The sequence below is a fragment of the Octopus sinensis genome, linkage group LG17 (genome assembly GCF_006345805.1).
Source record: "Octopus sinensis linkage group LG17, ASM634580v1, whole genome shotgun sequence".
In the NCBI taxonomy this organism is placed as follows: Eukaryota; Metazoa; Mollusca; class Cephalopoda; order Octopoda; family Octopodidae; genus Octopus; species Octopus sinensis.
In genome coordinates this window covers 22,033,841-22,054,410 of record NC_043013.1, presented here as the reverse complement: position 1 = coordinate 22,054,410, position 20,570 = coordinate 22,033,841, and the positions used below count along the sequence as shown (strand labels likewise).

Below are 20,570 nucleotides of genomic sequence, written 5' to 3'. Positions count from 1 at the left end.
AAAACAGAAGTCTTTTTTTTTGGTCAGTGAATAGGAATAATGTATAATGTCCGACATTTCGCGTTCTTCATTTCTGGTCCATGTGTTACACCTAAACACATTTCCTTTCATATCGCACATCCGAAACCAGAGTGATGGTCCTGCAGCTACGTTGCAAAATAACAGGCAAATAATGCTGTCCACAACACAACAAGTCTTGAGGATTCAAACTGACCAACTCTCATTTAGTTCACTTCACCGCTTTGATCATGCACTCAACTCTGTCTGTTCGCTCTCCCAACAACAGCAATTTTAGGATTCTCGCGCCAGTCATTTTATTTCGTATAGAAACCAACCTAGAGACGTTTAAACTAAAATCCACTGGAGTCATCTCACACTTTATAAAGTTTTTAAAAACATTTCTTAAAATCTGAGAATTCAACTCAATCAAATACTGGAGAGAATATGAACACGTATCCATATTCTCTTTTAAAAAATAATTTAAAAGAAAATAATTATTTTAAAATTTGACAACGATTTCGTTAAGCATATAAAGGTAAAGGAAACATTTTGGGAACACTATTAATTACCATCAGTTATGTCCCTTCGAGGAGCTATATGACACTACTTCAACAAGGGAAATGACTCTTGCATTACTAACAAGGGAGGTAATCAAGATCTAGTTTCCCCTCCTCCCATTTGTGCTTTTGATCTTTGTCACAATGGAGTTTCTGTACAAATCGTGAAGTATAAAAAAGATTCGAAATTAACATTCTCCTAAACAATATAAATAAAGGCATGAATGATGTTAGAAGACCAGGTAGTTTCACTGTTGGTAACATTCCAACAGATACTATATTGCCTGCCAGCCAAACTAAAACAACAGACCATTGTCCCTCTACTACGTCCATGGTAAATAGAAGGCAGAACCTCAACGGTCATTGTATCAGTAGTCTGGTTTATATATTGTTGAAATATGTCCTTAACAAAATTTTTTAAGGAAAAATAACTTTGACTTTGAAGTTCTCCCTCGAAGAGAGCGTAGTAGCAACCAGGGAATGCAAAAACTGACAGACGTTGTATTAAAAGGTGAGTAGTAGTTACATGAGTATAAGGAAACGTCATTCAGGCAGATTAACGCCTGTCTCGGAACCCTGTCTGTTGCTGCGGGGCAGTACAAGAACGGCACTCAAAAGGGAAACAAAATCGAAACAACAAAGAACATGTCATCATGGGGTTTAAAGTCAGAGAGAAAAATCGATGGTTTACGGAAAGCCATCAACCGTGTGATGATGCTTATTGCTTGCAAAAAAGCAAATCCCTAAACGTCTCGACGACAAAAAGTGAAGAAGGAGATAGGAGTGATGTTTGGAGACGGCAAAAAGAAGAGACGCGCTTGCAAACTGATCTCCCTCAAGCAGGAGCTAAAAGCTGTGAGCGAGAAACTCCGACATCAGAGGAGAATAACCGAGAGAAGAACAATAAACAGTAAATGTTACCGGAACCATGCAGCTGTGTATGGAGACATGAGAGAAAAAGCAGTGAGTATTACAGAAGCTCCTTCACGAGAAGATATGGACTTCTTCTTGAGTAAAATCCTGAGCAAATAGATGAAGTTTAACAGAGTTGTTCTGTGACTGGAAAAATATTCAAAGTAATTATTGTCCCTGAATTACAACCAAAATATACAGCATTGATGGGGATACCCTTGTGACTGTAATCCAGAATCTTCAGGGTAGAAAAGCACCTGGAAATTATTGGATACTGGTACAAGAAGCTAACCTTTTACTGACCATATCTTATCAACCTGTACCAGTAAACTCTCAATGGGAACAGTAACCTACCACACTGGTTAGTTCTGGCGAAGATAAAACTGATCCGTAAAAGCAGAACTATCCAGATGGCAAACAAAAAAAAAAACCCAAAAAACAAAAACAAAAAAACAAAAAACACCGGCCAATTGCATGCCCGAACTTAATGAATAAAATGTATACAACATATTTAAACTCTTTCTCGAAGACCATTGTGAAAGTAATAAAATCATCTCATGAGAACAAGCAGCTGAAAGGAAGAGAGTCTGGGGATGTGCCGAGCAATTGTTAATACACAACACTGTAATGTCAGAGGTGCGGAAGCATACAAAGAACCTAGTTTAAATGTGGCTTGACTACAAGAAAACTTTTGTATCTGTTCCTCTGTCGTGGATGCTAGAAGCCCTTCGACTTGCTAAAGTTCCACTGAGCATAGTCAAAATCATAGTTGATCTGATTTCATCACTGACCTGACTTCATCGTAGTAAAAACGGAAACATCTGCAGATTTTACCTGCAAGAGAACTTCTGGTGTGGCGATGATGGTGCAAAGAGCCCTACCCAAAGACAATATGCAGATGTAGTGTTTACCCCAACATATAGTCAGCCTCATTCAGATGTGAAAAAGGCAGGAGCTAAACAATAATTCATTTTGTGCTTGGCACAAAAACTTTTCCTGCAGCTGACCTGGCTTCAAGCACAAACTTGGAACCACACTGACCACCACACAAGGCCACCACAGACAATAGATACAGGTTGGCCACCAATAACATCAACTCAAACGTCGCATAAATATTTCTTTTGAACATCCGAGGTCTGTTGCACCACAGCTGCAAAACAAAATCTCTTTCCCGAGAGACCGTGCTGCAGGCAATCAAACCCCACGCATAGCACTTGTGGAAACGCATCTTAGACTTGGTATATGGGGTGCAGAACTACATATGTTAAAATATGCTGTAATACGCTCAGACAGAAAATAAAGGAGCCATGGTTGAGTTGCTGTGTACATCCGAGAGAAACTCACGTTCCCGGTCCTGCTGTCATGTTCAAATTCAGCGTGTGACACTCAAATTATACACACGAGACAACTTAATATTGCTATATGTACTACATATCGGCCACCGGATGTTCCATATCATACAGGTAAATTTGAAGACTGCCTGGCAAAGATAGAAGTTCTCACGAAACTGAAGCAGCACATCAATGTATTCCTTTTGGGTGACTTTAACTTCCCGAGGGTCAGATGCTTTCAGGAATGACACACCACTAAAAAGCACAAGTAGAGTCCCTGCCCCACTTTATCAATGCTCCACTCATGGATCAAATTGTTTTGCAACCGACCACAGCAATAATATACTGGATCCCTGATTCACAAACGATTGGACATCGGTCTATAATGTGAAAGTGACACCGACACTAGTCTTGGATCACAACATAATAGAGCTGTCTAAGTATGGACCAAAATTCCCTGTAGACATAGAACCTATACGAGGCACCCGAAATCTCTCCAATTTGAACTTTCATAAAGTAAACTGGAAACTGATTATGAAAGAGATCCTCAAACAGGATTGGCTAAACTATATCTGCACACCAGACACTGACATGAAACACAAACATTTCATGTCCATAATGTGAGCCATATGTGACAAATCTGTCTCAGAGCACAAGGCCAACATACACTAAACAAGACGCTTAGGAAGAGGAGAATTCTTATTAGACGACGGACAAAGATTGCGAACCACCTGAACAAGCACCCAAATGTAGTGAAGAGTCCCGCCTGAAGAGAGCGCTGTTGTCGATTGGGAAAAGTCAGCATCAGTTTTATGAAAAAGAGAGAGCAGCTAAGGAGTTATAGAAAATATTAAATCAAACCTTAAAGCTTTCTTTAACTTTGCTAAAGAAATAGCCTCAGTACGTTACAAGATAGGGCCCTCTCTTCCAAAAAGATGGCTCATTCATAGGAAACCCAATGAGGATAAGTGAAATACTGAACGAACAGTTCCAAAGTGTGTGTACGCCTCCTCTAGGACACAGGCAAATGAACAAATCACCAAATTTCTTTGCCACTTTACCTGTAATGAAAGAGGAGAATATTAGTTACATCAGCATTAAAGAAGATGTAACACTGGCCATATATGACGTACACAAAACTCAGGTGTTGGCTCTGATGGATTCTCAGCAATCTTTCTCAAATCATGCAGACGAGTCCTTGCAAAATCACTGCAGATTCTTATTCAGAGCTCTCTTGCAAGTGGTACGCTTCCAAACAAACTGAAGGAAGGGATAATATGTTCCATCCACAAAAGAGGAAGCAGAGCAGATGATAAAAATTATAGGTCTATCTGTCTGACCTCACACATTAGCAAAGTCATAGAACGAATAGTCAGCAAGGAACTAATTGCGTTGCGTTCGTTGAAGAGAATGATATGCTGACTGACACCCAGTATGGATTTCAACAAGGGAGAAGCTGCCTGATACAGCTCTTACAACTGAGTGTTAAAGCACCAGCTCAACGACTCAAGTGTAGCTGTGATATATCTCGACTTTGCAAAAGCCTTTGATAAAGTTGACCGTAGTATGATACGTTACAGACTGCGTGATCTCAGTGTCGTCGGAAAGCTGGAGAGTGACTGCATGACTTTAGAAAAGATAGATGTCAAGCAGTGGTGGCCAATGGAGCCACCTCAAAAGAAATGTAAATAGTAAGTGGTGTTACACAGGATACTGTCTTAGGACCACTGCTATTTATAGTGGTCCTCTCAGACACGCCCTCAACTGCTCAGATAAGCCAATCTCACTAGCTATGCAGATGACAAGCCTCTCAGACGATTCTGCGCATTTGCAACGAGAACTTGACGCAATATACAGGTAGGCTGAGAACAACATGCAGTTTAATAATTGAAAATTCCAAGCTCTGAGCTATCAGCATACAAAGCTGAAAGACATGCAAATAAAATACTCTGGCCCTGGAGGAATCGCAGTCCCTGAATTAAAATCAATAGTGATCTGAGCATTGACATGTCTTTCCAGGTGCTTTTTACTAATTTGGTAAGAAAATTCAGACGGGTAGGTGGATGGATCCTCCGAACTTTCAGAACGAGAGAAAAGGAAACTATGGTGGTCTTTTGGAAGACATATGTCCTCAGCTTCTTGGACTATTGCTCCAAAATATGACCACTACACAGTATAAAATTAACAGTGGAACTCGAAGCAATCCAACGAATCTACACAAACAAAACCGTCTCAATGCAACGTACCAACTACTGGGAAACTCTAAAAGAGTTATCACTGTTTTCCTTTCAACGAAGGCGGGAAAGATATGCTGGGATATATATCTGGAAAATTCTGGAAGGCCTTGCACTGTGGCATTGAAAGTAACACAAATAGCAAAACAGGGCACCACTGCAGAGTGCCAAAGATCCCACCATTACCATCAAAATAAGGACCAGATACAGCAACAGCTTCGGTTTCAATGGCCCACAGCTCTTCAATATCCTTCCAAAATGCCCAAGAGACCGGCATGGTTTGGATGTAGGTGTCTTCATAACGAAACTGGATCTCCTCCTGTCAAGGGTTCCAGATATGCCTACCTCACGGCAGGAAACACAGATGAGGGCAGCAGCATCAAACTCCCTCATTCACCAAATGCCACGTATCAGACAGGTTTCACATAATGAAGGCGTAGCAGAGTCAACGGTGGTGTTCCAGCATGGAGGCAATTTTAAAGCTAAAACGAGTTAAAGAGTTCAATAGCTATGTATAACCCTCCAAAAATCAGAACTTATCGAGCTGCTGTATTGATGAACGAATTTCTATTGAATTTTGTTTTACGTGTTATTTATTTCGGATTTCGTTTAACCTCTACCGACATTATATGCAAAATAAGTTGCTGAAATACAAAATTTTGTCTTAAGAGAAAACAAAGATTTTTATTTTAAATTGGCTTTGTAAACTTTAATAAAATTCGTTTAGACTTGCAAGAGACCAGAGCTGAAACTAAAATTAGCAATCATGTTACCTAAGATTTTTGGTGCTTTCTTACAATGGAAGACGTACAATAATTCTCGTGAAATGTTTACCATATTCTTCAGAAAACCTTTCGATGCTATCTTCATCATTATTTTTAGGTTGAATTGGAAATTCTTTCACTTCTCAAAAGAAATCAGACAAATGCAAGCTTTTTATTTGGTATAATATTTAGATTATGGGTAAGAAGTGTTACAATTCGGTTCAACTGCTTGTGGTATTTAGATAAGACCCATTACGTTTTGTAACAAAATGCTGTCCAGGTTAAATTAGTGTTTCATTCTTTGAAGGTCGATAAAATAACACCCAATTGCTTCATGGGTACTCAAGTAAATTTAATAATCTTATAAACTTTCAAATGTGTGAATGGATTTCTAAGAGAAGGCTAAAAAGGAAAAAAACGTTAGCAATTAAAATTAATCAACAAAAGAAATAACTGAATTAAATTGATTTTATTCACAAAGAAATACACATTTTATCTTATATAATTATTATTAGCAAACGTGATACGTTGAAGTCTTGCTCACACTTCATTGAGAAGTAATTTTGGGGGTGAATTCCATTAAAGTTCAGATCAGTTTCTTCTTTAGGCACTTAGTGTTAGTATATGAAAAGGCGGTACATGTAGAAGATATCAAACATAAACGGGAACAATCCAGAACCGAGTGAGCATCCATTTGGGCCTCGGTTACAAGGTTGGGATATGGGTTTGGTTTGAAGGAAAATGTTGAATAAGCTGTAAAGTCATTAGTTTCTTTTTCTGCAATAGAAAAAAAATTGGAAAGAGGAAACACAATAAATATAAGAGCATAAATTAAATTATTGCTCTAGTCTGACAAAGTACAAGGGAAACGAATAGATGTGGCCTATTGATTCGATAGATCGATTTTATTCATGTTCCGTTTGGACATCTTTAGGTTAGTGTGAGTAGGGAGTGAGTTCGTGAGTGTTGCATAATCTAGAAAGGAAGGACTGGGGATAATAATTGATGTGGGATCTGGCTGGTGAAATAGCATGTATGACGGGAGAGTGAGAAGGGGTATGTTGTTGGGTGTCTCGGAGGGAGAGTGGTTCTCGTATTACCGGCGAGATGTATTGAGGTATTTCTTTGCAGATTAGTAAGGAAGCGTGTTGAGAATTTTAATGACAACGGAGATTAATATTAATCCATTTGCCAGATTTTAAATGTATTTGTGGGTTGTTTTACAACATCCTTTTGAATGAATATTAATCATTAATTTACTGTTAATATATTTAATTAAGAATTAAGTTTCTAAGTAGAAATACTTATGTGATGTAGAAGAAAGAGATATTTATTTATTTTTTAATTTTTTGTGGCAAGAACTAGAGATCAATGAATTAAAGACGAGAAACCAGAAACAGAAACGAAAAACACAAAAAATAAACGAAAAGAGGGTCTTACTGTCAACGAAATAATAAGAGTCGAAAAATATTATACCACATCCCACAGAGTTAATCTTGTCCAGTGAATTTGACTGTTTGAATTCGTTCCAAAGTACTGAAATGGAATAAAAATAGTTTCTTATTCTTCTGATGATCTTAATATCTTCCGTGATTTCTTTACTATTAATCAAGAAATCCTAATCTCTTTAATACAATCGACTTCCCTATTTACATAAGATGATTTTATATAAGAAATCCTTACCTCTTTAATATATGTGTTTTATTTACTGTCAATTATGGAGAGAGAGAGAGAGAGAGAGAGAGAGAGAGAGAGAGAGAGAGAGAGAGAGAGAGAGAGAGAGAGAGAGAGAGAGAGAGAGAGAGAGAGAGAGAGAAGATTAAAATATAGAGAACGAATTGTTTTGGCGAAATCCTAAATTACTCTATCAAATACGTAGGAATCGGAAGAAGTTTAGGGAAAAATAGAGGCGTGGGGCGCAAATGTCATGCTAGAGACGACATGCTAGAGGCGACAGGTAAAGGACAGAATTTCTGGGAAAAATTCATTTTCAGTTTTTACCGAAGATCAGGTTTTCAAAATAAATTCATCACAAACACAAATTACAGAATAGTAAAAGAACCTTTTAAGTGGAGTTCAGCTGTAATTTTGGGCGTGCACACAGTGAGAAATAACATGATTCGTACAGAAGTTTTACCGTGTGTGTGTGTGTTGTCATGTATGTATTATTTTGCCTGTCTGTCTAAGTAACTCACTCTCTCACACACACACATATACATTGTCTTTCATATACACGTACATAAATACATTTGAATACATTCTTTTTAGTGTGTATGAGTGCGTGTGCATGAGAGAGAGAGAGAGAGAGAGAGAGAGAGGGAGAGAGAAAGGGAGGGTGAGTGACTGTATTTCCTCTTGACATATAGAAATATGTTTGTCTTTTAATGAAATATTTTTGGTTGTAGCTTATTTTAGTACGATATTTATGTGTACATTTTCGAAAATATGGAAATAAAAATATAGTTTATTTGGTAGCCGAAAGATTAATGAATCTTATGATACCCCACACGTCAAAATCGGCAACACAGCTTTCGAATACATAAGGAACATACACGCACGCACACACACACACACATACACACATACACGCACACACACACGCACACACACATACACACATACACACACAAACTCTCTTTTACATATATAGATAATATAATATATTTTACTGTTCAATTTATAACCCTCAATTCGACCAACCGTTAACGAATACAATACTGTTTATAATTTGAATATAAGTTACCCAACCAAATTCCAATGCTTATGCCTTAAATTGCATTACATCAAATTATATATTACATGTACCATCACAATTTTATTCCATTCTTGATCACAAATGTTAGACGACGGAAACGTGAAACGGTAACAGTTTTTTGTGATGTTTTTGCAGCTTGAATAAAAAGAGAGCATAATACCCTACCTTCGGTACTTGAGTCCTACTTCTTTCCACCTTGTTTTGCATTTATGTGCTTAATCGTGTGTGTGTGTGTGTGTGTGTGTGTGTGTGTGTGTGTGTGTGTGTGTGTGTGTCTAATAGGAGTGATCAATAGTTTGGTCTTTAATTAGTCCCTCAATTTACATACGAGGGGCGTTCAATAAGTAATGCTCCTGACCCACGTGCAGTTGTTTGATCTAGCTGAAACTTTGCATGTGCACTTATTTATACCTCTATAGATTACGTGGCGAATTACAGCTCTGGACTAATTGTGGTTTCTGATTTACAGGTGTTTGAACTGAGTCAAGTGTGAAATGGAGCCTGTTGAATGTCGAGCAGTGATCTGGTTTTTGTATTTGAAAGGACTCACACCACGGGAGACTTTTGATGAAATGAAAGTAACTTATGGTGATGATGCCCCATCATATGACCTTGTAAAACGCTGGCATTGTGAATTCAAACATAGTCGGAACTCTGTGGAAACAGCTCCCAGATCTGGTCGCCCCCTTCTGCCGTTGATGAGACGTCTGTCCGTCAAGTTGAGGCTGCCATTTTGGAAGGTCAACGCATAACTATTCGCCAAATAGCCCATAAGGTCAAGATTAGTACCGGGTCTGTGGAAACTATCATTCATGACCATTTGCATATGCAAAAGGTGTCTGCCAGATGGATTTCCAGGTTGCTCACATCTTTCCAGAAGCAAGAACGCGTTGAGTGCTCGAGGATGAATTTGGAGATGTGCCAAGAAGATGTGTGAAAATTTTTCAAAAGACTGATCACACAGGATAAAACCTGGGTCCATCACTATGATCCATAGACCAAAGCACAGTCAATGTAGTGAAAGCACCGTGACTCACCTCCTCCAAAGAAGGCAAAGGTGCAGCCCTCCGCTGACAAGGTTATGCTCACAGTCTTCTGGGACCAGGACGGAGTAGTGATGACAGATTTCCTGGCAAAGGGTACCACAATTACAGGAGCCTATTCTGCTTCACTTTTGAGGAAATTAAGAGAAGCTATCAAAATCAAGAGGCGGGGCAAGATCAGCAAAGGCATCCTCCTCCTGCAGGACAACGCTCCGGTCCACAACTCGCGTGTCGCCAGATCAGAAGCACAGGCGTGCAGCTATGAACTCCTCCCCTTGCACCCTCTGATTTTCACCTCTTCCCAGCCATGAAGTTGATTTTGAAAGGAAAGCGTTTCCCAGATGATGCAGCCTTGATTTCTGAAGTCACGTCGTGGTTGGAGGACCAAGCTGGGGTCTTCTACAAAAACGGTCTCCAGAGCTGTATCAAACGATGGGAGAAATGCATAACTCTGAGTAGTTCCTATGTAGGAAAAGACTAATAACTGTGCCAAGTGTCGTTGCTCTACTGCTATGGGAAGTGGGTCAGGGGCATTACTTATTGAACGCCCCTCGTACCTTAAGGACAAGCTGGACTCAACCATTTGATAAAGAGTAAAATAAACTACTAGGGTGACATAACAAGCTAAAGCTTTTGAAGGTGGTATCTCAGTATTGTCTAAATAAAAAATAAAAGAGATTTGCACTTACCTCTGTTTATGTCAGTGTAGATGTAACCCTTGTGCACATGAAACGGTTTATAAGTATAGTTATAATTTGACATTATGCAGTTAAGAAAGGCGTAGTGAAACGATTGACAATTTGGTTCCGCTTCACAACGATTGAAACACTGCGCATAATTGACACCAGACACCGATGTCGAAAGTGTAGGAATAAAAGTGTGAGCATTGTAAATGAGATTCACAGGACATCTTCCTGAAAGAATAAAATAGATAAATGCTTTGTTTTGGTTTGGTTCTCGTAATGGTTGATGGGATTCTTTTCAGGTGAGTAGTTTTATTATTTTACATTAATGAGAAATTATAAATTGATAAAAATTTGAACATAATGACGGACGAAATACATCTAAGCATTTTGTCCGGCGTGCTAAAGATTTTTCTACCTCACCGCTTTAATAATAATAATAATAATAATAATAATAATAATAATAATAATAATAATAATAATAATAATAATAATAATAATAATAATAATAACAATTATAATAATAATAATAATAATAATAATATGGAAGTAAGCGTATACCAATATATATACACTGCACAACTACAAAAACTGTAAACCACAGCATAACTTTTAAACTTTTAAAAAGAAAAGAAAAATTTTCTGAGCATTCGAAAATGTAAACATTCTTCTCTTTGCAAAAATCTTTTTTTTTTTTCCAAACACAATTGAACTCAGAATTTTTTTTAAAAAAATCATCGAGTGAATATCAGAAAATATGCGTGTGTGAATATACATATATATATACATATGTGTATGGGTATATATATATAGCTGGATTGCTTTCAAGATAACGCTGGTACTAGTAAACAGGTTTGACCTTTTCCTGACCCAAATGTCCTTTGTCCACCATCTGATGAATCTATTTATAGAACATGACCACTCTACCGTGGTGATGGTGATAGTGATAAGAATAATAATAAGAATAAGCTACCGCTGTGACTACACATAAAACAATGTCATTGATGATGATGATGATGATGACAGTGATGACAGTGATGATGATAATTCTTATTTTTGTTTGTTTATTATTATTTTTTTTTCTCGTATTTTATTCTCATTTTTTCGAACTAATACAGGCAGAGTGAATCTTTCATAAGTTTAAAAAGATAGATAAATAAATAAATAAAAAGAAGGGAAAACTATGCCCAGAGATAAAACTATCAACAAAAAAAATACAGACGAATACAGATCTGCTAGCCTTAGGAAACTGCGCTACGAACAATGTTTACGTGCAGAAAATCCTAAACTGACAGATCCGTCTCTTAATGTAAGAGTCGATGCTCGTCATGCTTCAATGTCAACAAAACAACCTACAATCCGCGATGGTCGACGAGCGGACTACAAAAGACCACGTACCCGAAAATTGAACCAAAGTCTGATTGAAAAATCAACTACTGGATCAAATCTTCCCGACACACAGGAGCTGAACGTACCCCGCAACTGGAATATTCCAACAGATGGCCATCCATGCTCGTCACCAAACACTCAAAAGAAAAAGAAGGAAAAATGGACTAGGGAAGATAATAAAGAAGTTCTTGCAGCTTTCTATCATGCCATATATTTCCCCACAGATAAATCGAACACTATACAAACCTACATAAACTGGAGACAGAAACACCCTGAAGTAAGACCCTACATAGACAGTAACAAACTTGCCAACGTCAGAAGAAACATTATAAAAAAAAAATTACTGACTGAAGTAGAGATTGATCAAATTAGACAAGCAGTAACGGATAGAATGAACGAAGCTGCAGCTAAAGAAGATAATACAGAGGAAATAATTATAGACCAGCTCAGAGCTAATAAAAACGAAGTAAGGATTGAAAGAGTTAGTATAAGTGATAGGCAAAGTGAAATACTCCCTGAACCAAATATAAACACTTAGACAGATGAACATCAAATAGATGAAGAAAGTCACACAAATATTGACCCGACAGAACTACATGAGCTAAAAAGTCAAATCATGATTGAATGGCTGAAAATTAAAGAAACCAGTATGGATGAACGTGATACACTCCCTAAAATCCGAAAATCTAACCAAAACATGAAAATAATTGGTAAAATCCGGCTTGCACTTAAGGATATAATTACAGCTAATGATGTTGATATCACAGATCTCAACCACCTATACTATGCATCTGTGAAAATCTCAACGATCCTATGTGGTGAAAAGATTAGAAAACGGCAACATTTCCACAAAAAGCCTTCTTGGCAAGAGCGTTTGCAACAACAAATTAAACTATTTAGATCTGACATTGAATATTTGAAAAACCTTAAGGTTCATAAGACTACCAAACCTGCAAAAACCCAAAAACTAATGAAAAAATATAATATGAAAACTATACTTGATATTGATGCCACCATAGAAACCATCAAGCAAAAGGTATCTGCTAAAGCTGCCCGCGTAGCGAGGTATGAAAAGCGTATTAGATTCTTCAGGGACAACAACATGTTCAAAAATAACCCCAAAAATTTTTACAGGAAGATAGGAAAAACAACAGTTACTGTAAAGTCTGTACCATCAAAAGAAAAAGTGCAGGGATTTTGGAATAAAATTTGGGCAGAAGAAAAAAACACACAGCGAAAAGGCCCCCTGGATTGATAGAATATCTAAAGAACTGGACTCCTTAGAAGAGCAAAAGTGGGAGGGTGTCAAGGTAGAAGATATAAGATCTGCTCTCAGGAGGTCAAGCAAATGGAAGTCTCCAGGAAAGGATAAAATCCCTAACTTTTGGTTGAATGCCTTCCCAGAGAGCCATGAACTGCTAACAGAACTTTACAATGATGTTTTGCAACACCCTAGTAGGATGCCTCCTTGGCTAGTTAATGGGTTAACATTCCTGCTTCCAAAAAGTGAAGAAACAAATGAACCCAAAAACTATAGACCCATGACCTGCTTAACAACTATGTATAAACACTAACATCTGTCCTGACGGAATATACCTATAGTTTTTTGACAGACAGCAGCATATTGCCTAATGAACAGAAAGGATGTAAACGTGGATCCTACGGTTGTAAAGATCAACTACTCATCAATAAGATGATCTTAGAAGATTGTCACAAACGACACAAAAACTTATCAATAGCCTGGATAGACTATAAAAAGGCTTTTGATAGCCTACCACATAGCTGGATTAATAAATGCCTAGAAATGTATAAGATAGCACCTGCTCTGCGAAACTTTTTGTCTCTGTAAGTATGAGATCATGGAGAACCACACTAACTTTGAACAGTGACAATGAATCTCTAAATGCTGGTGATGTAAAAATTTCATGTGGCATTTTCCAGGGTGACTCACTATCACCGCTCCTCTTCTGTTTAGCCTTAATACCTCTCTGAAAACTGCTCAATGACGCGCAGTACGGATATAAAATGTTTGATAAAAATATAAATCATCTCATTTATATGGATGATTTAAAGCTCTTAGCAAAAAATGACCAACAACTCAAGGGCTTACTAGCGATTGTCAAACAATTCAGTGATGACATCAGAATGCAATTTGGCCTCGATAAGTGCGCAAAAGCTACCTTTATCAAAGGAAAAATGACAGAAACATCTAACGTTAACCTTGACCAGCAGAATGTCATAAAAGAATTAGACCCAGCAGAGAACTACAAGTATCTAGGGGTAATTGAAGGAGAAGGAATAAGGCATTCAGAGATGCAGGAAAGGATCAGGAGAGAATGCTATCGCAGAGTAAGAGCAATACTCAAGACAGAGCTGAATGCGAGAAACAGGATCGAAGCGATCAATGCATTAACCATACCAGTCGTGACTTACAGTTTCAATATCGTTAACTGGTCAATTACTGAAATATGTAATCTTGACAGTAAAATACGAAAACTGTTGACAATGCATAGAATGCACCACCCTAAGGCAGATACAGAACGACTTTATCTGCTAAGAAAAGAGGGAGGCCGTGGACTTTTACAACTGGCAATAACAATGAAGATTGCTACAATTGGCCTAGACACCTACCTGAAAAACTCTGAGGACTGGATGTTAAAACTTGTCTCAAAACATGAAAACAAGAAAGCATCATACTCAGTAACAAAACAGGCAAAGGAATATCTAAGTGAATTCCGAATACAACAAATTTCGGAATTAGAGATAGACATACAAGAAACAGGCACAGAAAAAGCTAAGCGCATGAAAACCCGTGCTAAATCTGCGGCCTTAGATATTCTGAATGATAAATGGCAAGAAAAACCTCTCTATGGCAAATACCCAAAGAGAGCAAATAATGCAGATGTTGACAAAGCCCTGACCCATCAATGGCTAATGGCCTCTGGCTTAAAATCTGAAACAGAGGGGTTTATCATAGCAGCTCAAGATCAATGCCTACCAACAAGAAACTACCAGGCCAACATATTAAAGATCAGAAGCAGTCCAACGTGTCTTGTATGCAAGCAACAAAAGGAAACCATTGACCATGTGGTCTCCAAGTGCAGTCTTCTAGCGCCTACAGAGTATCTCAACAGGCACGATAGAGCTGCACAATATATTCACTGGGTAATCTGTAAAAACCTGGATTTGCCCCATGAAAAAAACTGGTGGGAACACAAACCACCCCCAGTGCTTGAAAATGACCACATCTCACTCCTCTGGAACTTCACCGTTCAAACTGACAGAAAGATAGATGCAAATAGGCCAGACATCATATTCAAAGACTTCAAACAAAGAACATGCCTCCTCATTGATATGACTGTCCCAATCGATATAAACGTATCTGTCAAGATCTACCAAAAACTGAGCAAATATAAAGATCTTGAAATAGAAATCAGCAAAATGTGGAACCTGAAGACTAAAACAATACCTGTTGTCATAGGTGCCCTGGGAATGATAGCAAAATGGGCTGATTGCTACCTAACTCAGATACCAGGAAACCCCAAAATGGCAGAAATTCAAAAGATAGTGCTCATGGGAACTGCTCATATCCTACGCAAAATACTTTCTATGTAATCTCAAGGTTTAAAACAAACATAATTTTCGGTTTAAAAAAAAAACAAACTTTTTTTAGACATTCATTAGTACAACACCCCCTACCCCCAAATATATGGCACACTAGGCATAACAACAACATGAACTTCCAACCCTGTTGTCTCTTGAGGTCTCTGGGTGAGACTTGGAGCCAACTTGTACAAATATAAAGCAAAAGTCAAACATAGAATAATAATAATAATAATAATAATAATAATAATAATAATAATAATAATAATAATGATAATGATAATGATGATGATGATGATGATGATGATGATGATGATGATGACAATAATAATAATAATGATAATAATAATAATAATAATAATAATAATAATAATAATAATAATAATAATAATAATAATAATCCTTTCTACTATAGGCACAAAGCCAGAAATTGTGGGGGAGGGAGATAGTCGATGACCCCAATGTGTTGTGGTGAGAATTATTGACACCTCTGGTGGATTGGAAAATGGACAAGCCGAATTCTTATAAAGAAGAGAAGTCAGTAGTAGTCGGGAGAGAGCGTTTTGGTAGTCTCGAGAAGTCTGCCGTGCGAACACATTGATTAAACTTCCGCTGCATAATTTATATTTACCAACCTGTGGCAGAATATAAAAGTAGCGACGAGATATTCGAAGCTTGCGTAGGACGTTTAAATTTTTTTGTTTGGTACGAAACTAAAGAAAAAATGATTTAACATGGAAGATTTGTTGGCTTGCATGGTACAGTTGCAACAACAACAACAACAGCAGTTACAACGACAACAATATCAACACTTACTACAAATATTGTTGAAGAAGTCTGAAAATACTTCAGGCTCGTTCTCGTCAGACGGCGTAACAAATTCAATTGGAGAATTTATTTATAATCCAGAAGGTATTTCTTTCTCTTCATATTTTCGAAGATACGAAGAAATCTTCAAAGAACGTAAAAATTGGAATGATGAGGAAAGTGCGACTACTTTTAAAAAAAGTTATCCTCTGCCGATCAACAAAAATACTGTAACTATATTCTGCTGAAGAAATCAGGTGAGATTTGATTCGATGAAACAGTTATTTTGTTATCGCGGCTTTCCAATGAAACTCGTTGGCAATGTTTAAATTTAGTTAAAAAAGATGAAGATTTCGTCACCTATACTGGGGTCATTAACAGAGAGTGTGAAAAATTCAGATTAAATTAATTAACCCGGATTTGTTCAAATGTCTAATATATGTTCAAGGGTTAACAGCAAGAAAAGACGCTGATATACGTTTCCGTATATCAACAAAATTAGAACAGGACCAAAAATTAGCTCTACTGACAGTGGCTGAAGAATGCCAGAGGATTATAATTTTAAGACATGGCGCAAATAAAATTGAAATAAAAGACTGCTCTCAGATACATGCGTGTCGTCCTGAAATAGATAAGAAAAAGGAAAAACGAACGTCAAGACCAAATCCGTGCTACAGGTGCGAAGGTTTACCTTTTAAAAGTAACTGTCATTTTAAAAATCATAAATGCTTTGATTGTGGAAAAATCGGATATAAAACCTCACAATATTGCGAAACAAAAAAAAATGGTCGAACAGAAAGAAATTTTTAGAAAGAATGTATTGTTAGAAAAAAGCGAGACTCAGAAAAAAAATTGTCTCCGTAAAAATGAATAATGTGAATATCAAGTTACAATTGGATACGGGCAGTGATATCACAATAATTAATACATATACATGGAGAAAAATAGGAAAACACAGTTTAAAGGAAAACTGCACGAGGTGTTTCAGAAAAGAAGCTGCATTTTATGGGCAAAATGGTAAGTGATGTTACATTTCGTGGAAAAACCTTGAAAGCCAAAGTTTTTGTGTTGAAAAATACAACAAATGTATTTGGGACGTAAACACAGCAGCATTAGTTGTCAAGCGATGTTGCGGGGATAAACACAGACACACAAACACATACACACCCTAACCCCTAACCGGGAACCATGTGGTTGGGAAGCAAGCTACTTACCACACAGCCACTCCTACGCCTTTATAGATACATACATATATACATACATACATACATACATACATACATATATATATATATATATATATATATATATATATATATATACACGTGTGTGTCTGTGTGTTTGCTAGTGTCCGATTTTCCATTAGTTTTTGTTGACTTATACACATCAACATATGAAACAATGAGGTACTCCCAAAACAGAGCAATTGTGGCTTAACAAAAAATATGGAAATAGAAAGAAAAGGTTCTGTTTTGAAAAAGTCAAAAAATGAGCTTTTAGCTGGGGTATAATTTTATAATTAAAACAAATTCAAAATTAAAATTTCAGAACATAAGACTTACCATGTTATCTTGTGCATGGTTACAGTTCAAATTGGTACAAGATCTAAAACAAGTGTGTGTACGTGTGTGTGTGTGTGTGTGTGTGTGTGTGTACGTGTGTGTATATGTGTGTGTGTGTGTGTGTTCGGTCTTTGATAGCTAGGGGTCAGTTTAAGTTCGATCGCAGGAAGAAAATCAAAATGGCAACACACGCAATATACATAGAAACATACCCATACATACACAAATATACACAAATACATACCTATCAGCCACTCACAAAAGCCAGTTTGTTTGTTCCAAATTTTGACCACCCACCATTCTTTATCTATTTGTACACACACACACGCTCACACAATTACACAAATACACACATATTTTTTTTTCTTTTAATCGTCTGTCACTATTCATCTGCTTTTAGTTTTCGTTTTTGTTTTGGGGTATCACTTTAGCGACACCAGTTACACACTATATCTGGAATTTGCTTGGTGTCGCTTAAATGGAAAAGTTGCTTTAAGTTTTTGAAAATCTCTCTCTATATAAACGGCAGTTTGTCTGTCTGTGTGTCTGTCAGGTTGTACCCTCACCCTGACCACGGCTTTCAACCGATTCTGATGAAACTTGACACACACATAGCCCAATGTCATAATTCAAAACTAACGCAGCGAAAATTTTGAGAAGTTCTCCCAGTTCTGAAAAAAATCGATAAATTCGACATGGGGTCGAGAATCTAAGCTTTTTATATGCAACACATTTTCTGTCTAGGGGACACAACTCGACAGCTAGGAACATCGTATACACAGAAGTATTCGAGTGAAGAGAAGACATTGCAACCTACACATGCGCCTTCGTTCCCTAGAGGGAAAGGACTAGATGGGGATTAGTCGTTGCCTACTAGGGGCTCTTACATACCCGGGAAACGCCGGGCTATGCTGCTAGTTTGAAATAAAAGACGTTTTCTTTTAGAAGTGACTGTCACAGAGATGTGAAAATATGGATGCTATTCGTTAATTTCAAATTAAACATATCAAAGAGGGTCTTTCAGCGCCCCAAGCTTTTTAACACCTCCCTAGTGCCCCTTCGATCCAAAACGCCCTCACCGAGCTCCAAATGGCCCCGTTGAGAACCTTTGGTCTATACTAATTAATCCTCTGCCACCAATTTTCTTTTCATATACAATCTGTTTACGTTTGCTTAAGGGTGTAGCACCCCATGCAGCGTCATCAACTTTCTCGTCCTTCTATCCAGTGTTGATATTTCCTCCTTAGTCCATTTGAGGATGGATGCACTATATCTAACCACCGCAACTGCCCAGATATTCATTGCGGTAATCAAATTTTTGGTATTCAGGTTGGATTTCAACACCATTTTCACCCTTTTTTGATGCACTTCGCTGACGTTGACCTTCATTTCTCTGTGTAAAATGTCTTCCAGCTCCCAAATCCCTAAATATCTATACTATTCCCAAAACTGTCAGGTTCACCTATAGTCTCTCCTGATGGCAACTGCAATCCCCTGCTGACTGTTTTCCCTCTTTTCATATTAAGTACTGAGTATTTGGTGATCCCAAATTCCATACCGATGTCCCTCCCACGCTTCTGGACTGTTTTGGTTAAGGAATCCATCTGTTTTTCAGATTTCCCAAACAATTTTAGGTCATCCATAAACAGATGGTTCAATGATGGGCCTTTCTTCCCACATCGGTAACCCATCTTAATTTTCCAAAGTGTCATTGTTATGGGTATCAGTGCAATTACAAAAAGTAACGAAGAAAACGAGTCACTTTGGAAGATCCCACTTTTAATGTTAACTTCTCCGAGGAATACATTACTTGAGTACAATTTGATTTCACACTTTTTCATGCTATGCATCAGAAAATTTGTGATGTTGTCAGCCACACCTAACATCTGTAGGCATTCCATGATCCAAGAACGAGGCATCGTATCATATGCCTTCTTAAAGTCTATCCAAGCCATAGACATGTTTGTATAATGTTTTTCACAATGCCTCAAAACTATTTTATTGATGACCAGGTGATCCTTGGTACCCTGAGAACTCTTTATTCCCTTGGAAGTATTTACTCCTGTGCCAGGAAAGTGGGTGTCTTTGCCGCACATATTCCAGAGAGTATCTTCCAGACTATGTTTAAGGATGCTATAAGACGGTAGTTTACCACAATATTCACCTTTCTTCTATCTTTCATTACAAGTGTTGTCCTCCCAGTCACTATCCACCCGGGAATGTGCCTTTCTGGACACACCCATTCAATTGGACTGCTAGTCTTTCCTGCACCGCGTGGCATCTCTTCAGCCAAAAGGCATGAATCCCATCTGGTCCTGAGGCTTTCCAGTTAGACACTTTACCCACTTGTTCTTTCACATCACCCGTGCTTATGACAATATTCCTTTGTTTCTTTCCTCCTTGTAATTCTGTCTTGATAGTTCCTATCCTTATTGCATCCCTTTTATGCACCGTACTGTTTCCCCATAATCTGCTCCAGAACTCCTTGGCTTGATTTGCATCAGGAGCAACATTTTCCCCATTGTCTCCTTCTAACGTTCGGAAGAATTGCTTCGGGTTATTTTTGAACAATCTGTTCTCCTCGAACTGCTTATTTCTGTTCACAAATCTTCTGATCTTCCGGCTTTTTGCCATGATCTTCTGTTTTAACTGCTCTATTACTGCATCAAACCCGTTCTTCCGTATTTAATATTTCTTCTCCAATATTTCTCGGTCTGTCAGTTTCCCATTTTTCCTCACTTTCCTCTTAACCATTGCTCAATTTTTCCTCGATCTTGCCATGCCCGCATTAAGTCCCTTTCAATGCGTCGTTCCACCATGGTTCTTTTTGTTTTCTTGAATTGTAATTTCTCCTCAACAAGTAGCGCAATAGCTCGGAGAAGATTCCTTCTATGTGTTATGTCCTCCGTCTGGATGTATGGCACGACAGT

General features: G+C 37.7%; 1 protein-coding gene across 1 annotated transcript in view; it reads right to left on the bottom strand.

Moving 5' to 3' along the window:
• Nucleotides 1-5,827: 5,827 nt before the first annotated feature.
• The window catches only part of LOC118766702, a 24,829-nt gene continuing 10,086 nt past the window's right edge, over nt 5,828-20,570 (bottom strand). The window contains exons 4-6 of the mRNA XM_036510350.1: nt 10,286-10,510; nt 6,438-6,575; nt 5,828-5,937 (exon numbers count right to left, since the gene is read on the bottom strand). Coding sequence (XP_036366243.1) covers nt 5,828-5,937; nt 6,438-6,575; nt 10,286-10,510 — 473 coding nt within the window. The remainder of the gene's footprint in view (nt 5,938-6,437; nt 6,576-10,285; nt 10,511-20,570) is intronic.